Source organism: Sycon ciliatum, chromosome 1 (assembly GCF_964019385.1).
Source record: "Sycon ciliatum chromosome 1, ocSycCili1.1, whole genome shotgun sequence".
In the NCBI taxonomy this organism is placed as follows: domain Eukaryota; kingdom Metazoa; phylum Porifera; class Calcarea; order Leucosolenida; family Sycettidae; genus Sycon; species Sycon ciliatum.
This window is the reverse complement of record NC_088643.1, coordinates 17,813,076-17,825,161: the sequence shown is the minus strand read 5'-3', so window position 1 is coordinate 17,825,161 and position 12,086 is coordinate 17,813,076. Positions and strand designations below refer to the sequence as shown.

Genomic DNA, 12,086 nt, shown 5'->3' with positions numbered 1-12,086 from the left:
ATACTTGTCTGGATTGCTGCAGTTATTATTGTGCTCTGAAGATCGCCTAAGCATAAAAGGCAGAGTAACACCATATTACCTGTTATTACCTGTTATTACCTGTTCTATTCCGTTCCCAGTGCTGACTTTTCTTGTGTGTGTGTGTGTGTGTGTGTGTGTGTGTGTGTGTGTGTGTGTGTGTGTGTGTGTGTGTGTGTGTGTGTGTGTGTGTGTGTGTGTGTGTGTGTGTATGCATGCTCTCTTTTCTGGCCATGTCCTGTGTGCCGCAGTGCTAGCCGACATAGCCGGCAACATCCTGCTGTCTAGCGAGATTCTACCAAGCAGCGCGGGAGCACGGCGCAGCTACGGACCAGTGCTGACCGCGTACGCAAACTACAGCCGGGTCGCCGGCCAGCGAGAGTACATACAGATCATGCGGCCAACCACTTCTGATCTTGTCATTATGGTGAGAAACTGCTGCTATTGGTTTTGATGTCAACTGCGGGTACTATGAATCTTAGTTTTCCACATTGGTTTGCAATGGCAGATATGTTTTTCATAGCTATCTATCTAGAATGTGACTTTGACTCTCGGATAATGCATAATTGCCACGGCACGTGCCCTGCCAGCATTCTCTCTTTGTCTCCATCTCCCTCACACACACCAACACACACACACACACACACACACACACACACACACACACACACACACACACACACGGAGCTATGAAGCCAAGACCTCTGGTCGGCTGAGCTTAATGGGCCCCACCACCACACTCCATTATTCACCCCAGTGTCTGGAGATATGTGGATTTTGTAGAAAAGAAGGAAAAAACCCCAACACACACACACACACACACACACACACACACACACACACACACACACACACACACCGGTTCAGGTTTCTGGATCCACCTGTCCACCTGTCCGTCGGTACTAACTGTATGTTCTTGCGTGCCCTCGTGTGTGTGTATATTTTAACTCAGTTGAATGTAAGTGATCAGAACCGAGTGAATCCTCACCTGAGATTTGAGTACACTATTGTACAGTCACTACACCGGGAGCCACCGACGTCGGAATTCTACACCTGGTCAAGGATAACATCGACATGCTCAGTCACTTGCGGCAGAGGTTAGTCATCGTTTAGTATAACTATCCAGCACCGCAATCACACATTCGGAACACATTCAGCATTATTATCATCCCACCTACATGCATGAGCAAAGAAAGTTTTCAAGCATCATAACTCACTAGCGCAGCTCAGCGGAATAAAACGACTTGTGAGCAGCTTGGCCATGGGCCTATAGGCCGTCTTCCCTCTCTGCACATATGTTGCTTGCAAAACACACTGCATTTTCCACTTTTTAGGGAGTCCTCGGAAGACAGTTAACCTAAAACCCTTCGAAGTGCTGATGAACGCATGAAAGTATGCCATTGCAATTCACTCCACATTTTAATATCAGCAGCTAACTAGTGTGTTGTCGCCCTCTCTATTTCTGTGTCTGTACCACGTTCAGGAGTAGCTACCACCGTGTCGAGGTGCTATCGTAAGCGCGACGGTGCGCTGGTCGACAGCCAGTACTGCCGCACGCTCAACAGGCTGCCGACAGTGCGCACGTCACGTGCCTGCGAAACTGGAATTACATGCCCACGACGGTACGGACAGCAGTTAGCAGCAATGGGTTGTAGTTGTGTGCTCGGCGCATGTATACATGTCATTCAAAGTATGTTAAGTCCTCTCTGCGCACAAAGGGCAGAGTTCCTCGCAAGTAAGGTGGGACAGAATCGTCATTCATGTCATTCAATCAAGTGAGAGGGATAGACTTCTGATGATGGAAGTTCTAGTGTCTTGTGTATGTTACTACATTGGACACACTGTTGAACGTGAGCACTGGGTGTGGAACATCTACGAGGCTGTACACTTAGTTGAGTTGTATTTTCCTGTGCACCATGTTTCCCTGGTGTACAGCTACACGTACGAATGGAGCACCGGAGCGTGGAACGCTTGCTCGTCCAAGTGCGGCAAGGGCATACAGAACCGCACGGTGCAGTGCAGGCGAGCGCAGGACCGCATCGCCGTGCCGAACCGCTACTGCCGGCGCCAGGGACTCAAGACGCCCAACCGGCGGCAGTCGTGCATTGGCCGGCGCTGCGCCATGCCGGCGCCGGCCTGGATAGTTGGCTCCTGGGCATCGGTAAGCCATGCTTGTTGCGTGTTGGCCACAATAGATGATATGCCAAATAGCGTGGAACTAGACTTGGGACGGCATTGCAGAGTAGTTGCTTACAAAGTTCAAAGTTGTATGGCTACTTGTGGCTCGTGCTCCTACAGAGCTCAAGGCCTATCCTGTACACATCGTTGTATAATTTGTATGCAACTGGTGAGCAATCCCAAGTCTAGTTGCACGTTATTAAATTTTGGCATTATCATCTATCCGACTGGGGTACCGCTGGAATTATGTCATGTGTACTGATGCTCGCTAACGCCACACACATTCTTTGGCTGCATGGCTAGCTAGGCTCTGCTCACACACTGAAAAAAAGCAAGTACATCGTACGCAGTCCGGTGTCTGCTCTAGGATTTCAAACCAACCGGCTACACGTGTACCTGGTACAACTCTTGCAACCGGCTCAGAGCCGGGTGCGTAACAAGTGCGGCTACTGCTAACCTGTCACGGTGTTAGTCTGCACCCCCTTGACGTACAAAAATGTACTCGCCATGTCCTGTACAATACTCCCAAGTGACTCGGTGTTCCTTTTCCAACGGGTCCAAGTACCCCAACCGGGTCCAAGCACCCCCCCCCCCCCCCCCAACCGGGTCGCTGACCCGCCTGACCCGGCTCTAGAGCAGACACTGCTTACGTAAGCGTAAGCGAAAAGACGTTAGAAATATTCCCTAAATAATTGGTGTTGTGTGTCGTGTGCCCTGTGCGTTTATGCTTAGTGTTCAGTAACGTGTGGCACTGGTAGACAGACACGGCAGGTGACGTGCCAACGCTATATGCCCAACGAGCAGTGCGACGGCAGTCCACCGACCAGTGTGCGCACCTGCCAGCGCGGCACATGCCGTCCACCGCCGCAAGCTGCTAACCGTAAGTCTCCAACTGGGGCGGAGGGAGAGAGAGAGTTCACGATACAATCACTTGTTAACCAGTCGCACTTTGTTTGACAGAACGGCCAGGGGACTCCATTACTTGCACGCCGCAATCATCCAACTCACTCACATTGCAAAGCTAATTCCGAGAGCTAAAGTGCTGAGTACATAAAATTGGACCTCACACGGAACTAATCTAGGCTGCATGCCAAGCCCATGAAGTAACAAATGCAAAGCCCGATGAAGTTGAGTTTCACAATACTAGTGTTCGGCAACGGGTTAAGGGGATTGGTGTAAGATCACCCTGAAACACAACCTGGCGTAAGATCACTCTGAAACACAACCTGTGAACAATGAAGATAATTTGTTTGCATTTGCTGACAATGTGCTTATCGATGTACACTCTCCACTGCCACTGTCTGCCTTCTAGATGACACACCGCACTGCCGGGACCAGCGGCCCGACGACTTCTGCAGCCTGGTTCTCAAGTATCGCCTGTGCAAGGAGGGCACGGAGTACTTCCGTCTCTGCTGCCGGACCTGCACCGAAGCCAGGCGACGCGGATAGGCACAATCAGCTCCAACGCACAGTCAGCCACGCGCAGCTCCTGCCTCACCATGCCAGCAAGCTACTTATATGAGAGAGAATCTTGAGGCGAACAAAAAGAACTCTTCCATTTTCAATTTCTGTTTCTATAATCAGCGACAACATGACCAAAGAATTATATGTGAAAAGTAATTTGCTGAGAACTGAATGTTTTTATCTATCGGCTATCCCCATTGCACAGTCAGAATCAACCATCCAGATACATTCCACGTCCGAACTAGGAGCTCTCACTTCCTCACCAGATATTGCGTTATACACATCATCGAATCTTACCAGTTGATACAACATGCAGCTTACTTGAAGTATTCTCTCCTGATACAGCCCCCAGCACCCTCCTGTACACAGCTCCCAACAATGAAGTGCAACTCTTCCTTGAAAAGCGTAGTTAAGAAAAGGTTGATTTTGGCGTGTCAAATCCAATTAAATATGAAACTGTTCTCTGTAGCATGGTATGGATGGTCCTATGGCTTTTCGTTTCCATATTAATTTGATGATGGCAATGATCATGATAATAATAATATGATGCTGCCATGATATTTAAATCTGATCAGCGAAGCGAACTGGGCTCATGAAAGAATTGTTTGTGTGTGCTGTGCGTTTCGAGCAATGGGTATACAAAATTTCATGATTTCTGGAACTAGTGGTGGTGCTAGGAACAAAACTAACTGCGTGGCACGGATAATCAAAAGCGACACGAGCATGGACCTAACAGCCTCCGTTATCGGAGCATGGTATGGCGGAGGCATTTGGTGCTGCATGTAATGCCTATACTGCAGATGCGGCTAAGCCAGAGCGGACGCAGACACTTTAGTTGGCATTACAGTGTTGCGTGTGTGTTGCGCAACAACCAGCAGTCCACAACCAGCAACTGTTGGAACGTTGCTGAGCTGGAAACAAAGTGAAGCAGCAGCAGCAGCACCGACGTGGCGTTTGAACTCACCGTCGTCTAGACTCCCTTATCCAGCATGCCAGAGCAGAGAGAACATGATCAGTGTCCGCCGCCGTGAGCCTACGGTGAGATCCGGTGAGATCCGGGGAATAGGTGCACATACATGACAGTACATACTCCATGGCAATGCTGGCATCTCAAATAGATGGACTCACACACTCCATGGCAATGCCGGCATGTTGAATAGGTGGGCACACACACACACACTCCATGGCAATGCCTGCATCTTGCCATATGCAGCTGATGCTGCCACCGGGCGGACCGGAAGCCGGGCGACACGTACGAAACTCGGAGAACGCTAGCACTCGCAGCAGCAGCAGCAGCAGCAGCAGCAGCGCACGCGAATCTCCGCCGCGCCTTGTGCTATCTGACAGCCAAGTACCACAGGCCACCGACCGTGTAGATGGTGCTCAGGATAAGCATGTAATCCGTCTGCGGCGTCACCTCAGTCGGAAGTCCGGTCTCGTAATCGGACGCGTTCACGGTGATATTCGGGAGAGGCTTCAAGCCTGGAAAACGAAAACAAACGACAAATCCAGAACGGAAGTGCATCAACAACAGTTACTGCTGATCCAGAAATGTTAGCACTTGAAACATCTTCATACTTTGAGCCCCAGAATCATTCATATGCACATACAGTTCGTAGAGGGGATAAGCCGCGTCAGTACGAGTGACCCTGGTAATTTGACTAATTTGGTAAGCATTTAAATTTCATATGCATTCGGAATATTCAAAAGAAATTAAATTATCACGTCTAAAACAAGATACAGTGAAACCTGTCTAAGACGACCGCTCAAGGGACCTTCAAAACGTGGTCTCAGTTACCAGGTGGTCTCCTTATCCAGGGTCATTTGACTGGAAATAGCATCCCTTGGTGCTGGTGTCAGTGGTCTAGGACAGGTGGTCGCCTTATCCGAGTGGTCGCCTTGACAGGTTTTACTGTACGCTCGATTTACATTACTATGCATGGTTGGACCGTACTACGGTGCACAGCAAGAATGATAAACACTCTAGTGTTGGTGTAAAAAATGAAAGCCATTCGAACTTGCTCAAGCAAAGCCATGGCTGTGCTCCACGGCAGCTCGAAAGCGCAGAACTACTAAATAGACCACACAGAACGGGAGCAACAGGGCCAAGTCGCACCCACAGGCCAGCAACAGGCTAGCATGCACAGCCGCTGAACTCACCAGTGTGCTTGGACACAAAGCTGGACATCTGTTGCAGGTCCGACCAGTCAGTGAATGAGCGTGCAAAATAGCGCTGCTTGTGCTTGTGTAGCAGTATGACAGTCGGGAGACCAACCACGCTGTAGATGTAGTGGATTCTGTTGGGCGGACAACAACAACAACAACAACAACAACAACAACAACAACAACAACAACAACAACAACAACAACAACAACAACAACAACAAAATCCCTTATGGGCGATGGTGCCATCGTGAGAATAAAGAATTCAACAACAACAACAACAACAACAACAACAACAACTTTCTCTTATTGGCCACAGGCCATCGTGAGAATAAAAGATTTCAAACAACAACAACAACAACAACAACAACTTTCTCTTATTGGCCACAGGCCATCGTGAGAATAAAAGATTTCAAAAAAACAACAACAACAACAATATCTCTTATTGGCGATGGTGCCATCGTGAGAATAAAGAATTCAAATTCAACAACAACAAATTGGCGATGGTGCCATCGTGAGAATAAAGAATTCAACAACAAAGCACAGGAACGACAGTTTCTACCAGTGCTACTGGACAAGACAAGTCCCATGCATCCAGTTACACACCACATAAATACAGATGGCAATTGCCTCCCTGCCCGAGCCTCTAGCTACATACAAATCACAAAAACTCATGGCCGGTATCAAGACAACGGCAGCACAGCAGTATGCTACGGGGACTCACGTGCTATTCTCGTCGGCGTTGGCGGCTAGAAACGGCAGTGCCGGATACTGCCGTGCCAGCGCACTGTAAACGGGCGAGAGCTTCACCGAGAACGGGCACGTCGGCGAGTAGATCATCAGTACGGAGCACTGGCAGCGCTGCTGTGTGACTTTATCCTTCCCACCGTCCTCGGTGGTGGTGGTGTTCGTACTGGTGCCGTTAGCATGGCTGCTATTGCTGCTGTTGACAGTGCCGGCGGTGGCTGCCTGCGGTGTGTCAGACTGCGTGGTGGGGCGGGGCGACGGCGACAGCTGAAAGACAGAGGCCGGATGCTGCGACAGCAAGGCCTCGTCAAAGTCCCAGAACAGGTCCAGGCTGAGCGGCAGCGGTCGCTTGAAGCGGATGGAAACGGGCGCGTCGCTGCGCACCGGCCCGACGTCCCAGGGAGAGCATTGGCGGCCAGCCATGACAAGAGCAAGGAAGCGGTGGCGAGCGGATGCCGAGCATGGTCGCGACATGTTCCATCTCATCGCCTCTTGCTCAGCAACGGTCGGGCAGTGCTTGCGATCGCAGCAGGCCAGCCGGTGGATGAACAAACTCAGCTGAGTGAGATTGACCAGCTTCACAGAGCCATAGGTCTGACCTGAACAACACATGTGGTGCACACAAGTAGACAGAAAACCCCAACACTCCTGTACTTAAACATACATGTACACTCATACTAGAGAATGTTCAGTATATACGCTGCAAGGCAAAAGCAAAGCTTTTATAATAATCTCACAGATGCATCACTGTGTCCCAAATACAGGCCACAAACTTGACCAGTCGGAACACACAAGCTCGCACTGTATACAGCGGCAAGGAAACGAAATGCACGAGACATTGTCCACGATTCCATCAAAAGGGTCGCTGGCATGTAACTGTTAAGACACCATGACTCATGAGTACAAAACGCCCAAGAGTGCTCAACGACACTATCAGTTCTGTCCCGACAGAATTTCAAGTTGACGTCATTTTATTATAGCATTGTATGTTGCAGACGAATTATCAGACGTATTCGGGACCTGTGTTGGACAAATCCCCCATTTGATCCTGTACAAATCAGTGCAAGGAAATACGTGTGATGTGCTGACACCCAGTAAAAGCAGTGTACATCACGCGTGCGAGACGCACTGCATCATAAAAATGATGTCAACTTGGAAATTCTGCTGGGACCGCACTGTACGCGGGAGTTGCACACTATTACCTGCCCCTGCTTACACTCCAACTAACATACACTGACTCTAGCAAATGTACACAACACTCCACAGAGTGGGCAACTGGTGATGGGTAGCCATCAGGACCCATGACTCGCTTTCAGAATGACATCATTTTCATGATGTTTCATCACGTCTATGCGTGTATTCGAGACGGGAGATGGATCGCGCAGTACGCTTTGCGTCAAGCGAGTTGAAATTCTGGAAATGAGTCACGACTCGCGACTGAGGTTCATGTGGAGTGGCACACTCTGGGTAGTTGTGTACTCAAGGCTATAGTGAAAACCATCATCAGCGTAATGACCAGCACCTGTGCCATAGAGCTCTCAGCAACCCCTTGCTTGAGAATATCCCCAGGGGCACATACCGTATTTTCCGGAGTATAAGCCGCACCTACCGGTACCTGTATATCACCGTTCATTTGACCAAAGTAGTATTTTTTTTAGCATTTGTGGGATGAATTATGAGTGTTTAAAGTGCGGCTTATACTCCGGAAAATACGGTCCACGTTATGAAGACAGGTCCAACGCTCAGCAAGCCTGCAGCACAGCGCTCTTACCTGAGCCGTTGTAGCAGAGCCAGGTAAACGACTTTGTCTTGTTAGGGCGCTTGGACACGGCGGCGTCCTCGCCGTGTTTCAGGCTGCGGCTGTAAATGTACTTGGTGTACAGCGCCAGGCTCTCGGTGGCATTCAGTGATATGTTGTGCGTATAGTTGACGTTGTACGCTAGCGCCCACGACAGGTTTAAGCCCGTGTAGTGCGAGAGGTTCAGGCCCGAGTCGAGCGAGAGATTCAAGTCCTTGTAGAGCGAGAGGTTCAAGTCCTTGTACAGCGAGAGATTCAAGTCCTTGTAGAGCGACAGATTCAAGTCCTTGTACAGAGAGAGATTCAGCTTGGGATACGTGAAGTTGCTGTGATTGAAACCGGCCAGGAGCTCAGTCCAGTTCCGGCCAAACCCATCACCGAGGGAAAGTGACGGCTCGCTTGTCTGATCGTCCGCAACCTCGTCCTCGCCTTCACAATCGGAGTCCAAGCTCTCATCATCAGCGCCCGTCGCGCTGTTCACATTCTGATCAGAAACGGCTGTTTTGACCTTGTCTTCTTTGTCGTCATCGTCAGCATCATGGTCGTCGTCATCCAGTATGGCAGTGTCCAGATCATCACTGCCGTCCGCTGCGTCCGTGTTATCAATTCCCTCGTAATCATCGCCATTATCATCATCATCAATCAGAGATAACTGCTCACTCAGCACATCACGGTCATCCAGTGTATGGTCACTTAGCACATCACGGTCATCCGGTGTATGGCCTGTTGTAGCTGGTGCAGCCTGCTCACCTTCACCCATCACACCTTCCTGACCTGTAACAGGTAGGAATGCAAAGAAAGAAAAGCGGGTGACATTACTCTTGTAATTCTGGCAACTCGCATAGAACACACGAAACACACGTTGTGCTTCATCGTGATGAGTTGTGTCGCCCAAGTGTTGAGCAATACTGAGGATGTTCAGACATACAGGTGCAGCATGACTATTTTGTCATCCATTCCATGTTCTAAGGGCTCCTACTGCAATCAGGCGTTGGTTTTGGTTCTTTATCTTCTGGGCCATTCCTTGCACACATCACAGCAAACGTGACCAATGCTGTTGCCTGATAATCAGTGCACGGCGTCTGAATACAGAGAATGTCATGCAATCATTACAGCAATGTCGGTCGCCGAAGAACTGGGGAATCAGCCTTGTAGCTTAGACCGTTCTCAGTTTCATCTACCAACGTCTATGAACAGTTGAGCCACCATGTATGCATCGGTATGCTGTGCTTGGTGAAATTCTAGGCTGTTCGTTCTTCGCCACTCCGTCCTCCGGTGCCCAACAGTACTGACTGTAAAGATGTACAGTGGCACTGTGATAATAAATGCGCCAATGAGGAACAGTTCACTTACTAACCGAGGTACATGTGAGCACTGCTCAATGAAATCCAGTCAAGTTTCTCAAGTACGCACCAGGCGCGCCGCAGCCATTGACCTGCGAACACTGGGCTGCGAAAAGGTGCACGGCGCCAACTTGACTCTCGCAATCGGATTTCATTGAGCAGCACTATACTTCCTATCCGTACATACTACAGCATGGAGCAATGCACTCCTCCCGCTCTCTCTCTTTCTCTCTCTCTGTCTCTGTCTCTCTCTCTGTCTCTCTCTCGTGTCACAAACACTGCCCATACTAAGCATGTGTATAATCATGTACTTCTTATCAGAGTACGTACTGTACTGGGCAAGTTACAGTGCACGTTTGCAGTCTCCTATAGAGTGGTTTCACATCTATCACAGGATAATACGGGAGAGCCATGTTGGTTCCAACTCCACTCAACCCCTGCATCTATACGTCACATGATGTCAGCCATGTTGGTTCAAACTCCAGCCAACCCCTGCATCTACATGATCTATGGGTCACATGGTGTCGGCCATGTTGGTTCCACTGTCCACATGCCATGATCACCTTCGGCGCAAAATTTAGTCACATGACAAAGATGTGAAACTACTATATACAGGAAACCAGCCTTAGAGGACACCACCACATCTGGACTCATTCGCTCAGTCCCAACTGCCCCCTGAATACTTTTAGAATGTTGCAATGCCGAGTGTAGTAAGTGGAGCTCAGTTAGTACATACTCTGATAAGACATACTCTTGCTTAGTACGGACATTGTACGGACATTGTCTGGAGCATGGGTGTATTTGATCCGTACTGAAGTATGTTTGGGTCAGAAACACCTCGGATACTAAGTACACTTTCCTGCTGCCAAACAGAGTTCTACTGAAATAACCAGGACACGTCCAGAGACAAGGCCGGTATACCTGGTCTCTAGTGTAATGTACCCGCAGCAAGAGGTTGCACTGTACTAGCAACAGGGTAAAGAGTGGCCAGCTCTCCTCTTTGCCCTGGACGTGGACGTCATGCGAACGTCGTCGCCCTGGTGTGCACACACTCACCTGAACAGCAGCTGAAGAGGCACGTGGCGGCTAGCAGTAGCCATGCTACACGTCTCACTGCCATGCCAGCAATAAGCGATGTCCTTACTGGAACACTCTTCACAAACGCAGCAGTCCCGCACCCATCACCTACTAGTACTAGTGAAATGGATTCGAAAACTGAAGTCGAGTTTTCAGTGAAATTAAAAACAGGTAAAAAAAGAGTTCAATGGATCATGGAACAAGATTATACGGCCTAGGTGAACAACAACATGAACAAATAATTATTCCTTCCAAAGGCAAAGCCCAAATGTCAGGTATGAATAAGTAACAACCCCTCGATTACGATCCGAACTTGGCCGTCTTGCTCATAATTATTATAATGAAAATGCTTTCCTCGAAAAATGAACTGGATGCGTAGAAATAATAAGCAACCCCTATGATGTCATTGGACGTCATTGAAGGTAGTGACTGATGGTCGGCAGACAAGTCGACGCTAGTCAATTGGCTGTACATAGTCATTGGCAATGGCATTGCACATTTTTACTCTACTGAGTATTAAAGAATGCTAAGATTTTAATAGTCCCTGTTCTACTTCTAGTACTGGCGGCGCGGGCACTACCAGCACACGCGTACGAACTCGTACTCACCGTCACGAATGTGTGACCGATGATCATTACTAGCATAATAATATTATAATACTAGGCAAGGAGTCCTAGGCTATACATATTGCTAGCTACAGTACACGCCAAAATGACAGGAGAATTGAAGGATACGCAGATTAGTGCAGGCTGCAGAGTCTTCAAAAAGTACTTTATATCCAAAGAGTTATGTCCAGGCGGTATTATTTTATACTGGTGAAGTTTCCGTTACTGCGTTTTATAACAATGTCATTGCATAAGACGCACTGTTAAGGCCGGAAAACAAACCGTCCAAAAAAAGGTCACAGACACGTGCGCACACACACACACACACACACGCACACACACACGCACACACACACACACACACACACACACACACACACATACACACACACGCACACCTTGCTTTGTGTGGCTTGTCCTCGAAGGGAATAGCTACGGATGAATACCACAGTCATGAGCCTGTGACCTCATGCAATCACGGAGACAAATCTCTTGTTCGTTTGATGCCATTTTCATTTCCTCCTCGTCCACTGCTGCAAAGCTTTAGATGATCACAAGACTTGAGATCCTTGAAATTCTCCTCCGCTAACCCCGCATACTCCCATCATCTACTCTTGATGAAATTGCCCATGCTACCCACTACAAGTTTAATATCCCTGTTGCTAGTGAGTTTCTTATTTCCCTCGCAACCTC

At 48.9% G+C, this 12,086-nt stretch overlaps 2 protein-coding genes across 4 annotated transcripts in view; one reads left to right on the top strand and one right to left on the bottom strand.

The window, feature by feature from the left end:
• LOC135815890 (A disintegrin and metalloproteinase with thrombospondin motifs 18-like) overlaps positions 1-4,239 on the top strand; it is a 39,764-nt gene extending 35,525 nt beyond the window's left edge. For all 3 annotated transcript variants that reach the window (XM_065329255.1, XM_065329246.1, XM_065329238.1), the window contains exons 27-32: positions 270-445; positions 971-1,115; positions 1,502-1,640; positions 1,954-2,179; positions 2,929-3,076; positions 3,509-4,239. In XM_065329255.1, the coding sequence (XP_065185327.1) occupies positions 270-445; positions 971-1,115; positions 1,502-1,640; positions 1,954-2,179; positions 2,929-3,076; positions 3,509-3,645 (971 nt within the window). In that variant the 3' untranslated portion in view covers positions 3,646-4,239. The remainder of the gene's footprint in view (positions 1-269; positions 446-970; positions 1,116-1,501; positions 1,641-1,953; positions 2,180-2,928; positions 3,077-3,508) is intronic.
• LOC135815911 (uncharacterized) lies at positions 4,053-11,139 on the bottom strand. Its single transcript, XM_065329267.1, has 5 exons — positions 10,768-11,139; positions 8,342-9,142; positions 6,548-7,169; positions 5,821-5,957; positions 4,053-5,142 (listed from the first exon to the last, which is right to left on the bottom strand). Exons 1-5 carry the CDS (start codon positions 10,829-10,831, stop codon positions 4,997-4,999), a joined length of 1,770 nt encoding a protein of 589 aa, XP_065185339.1. The 5' UTR covers positions 10,832-11,139; the 3' UTR covers positions 4,053-4,996.
• Between the last annotated feature and the right edge of the window lie 947 nt (positions 11,140-12,086).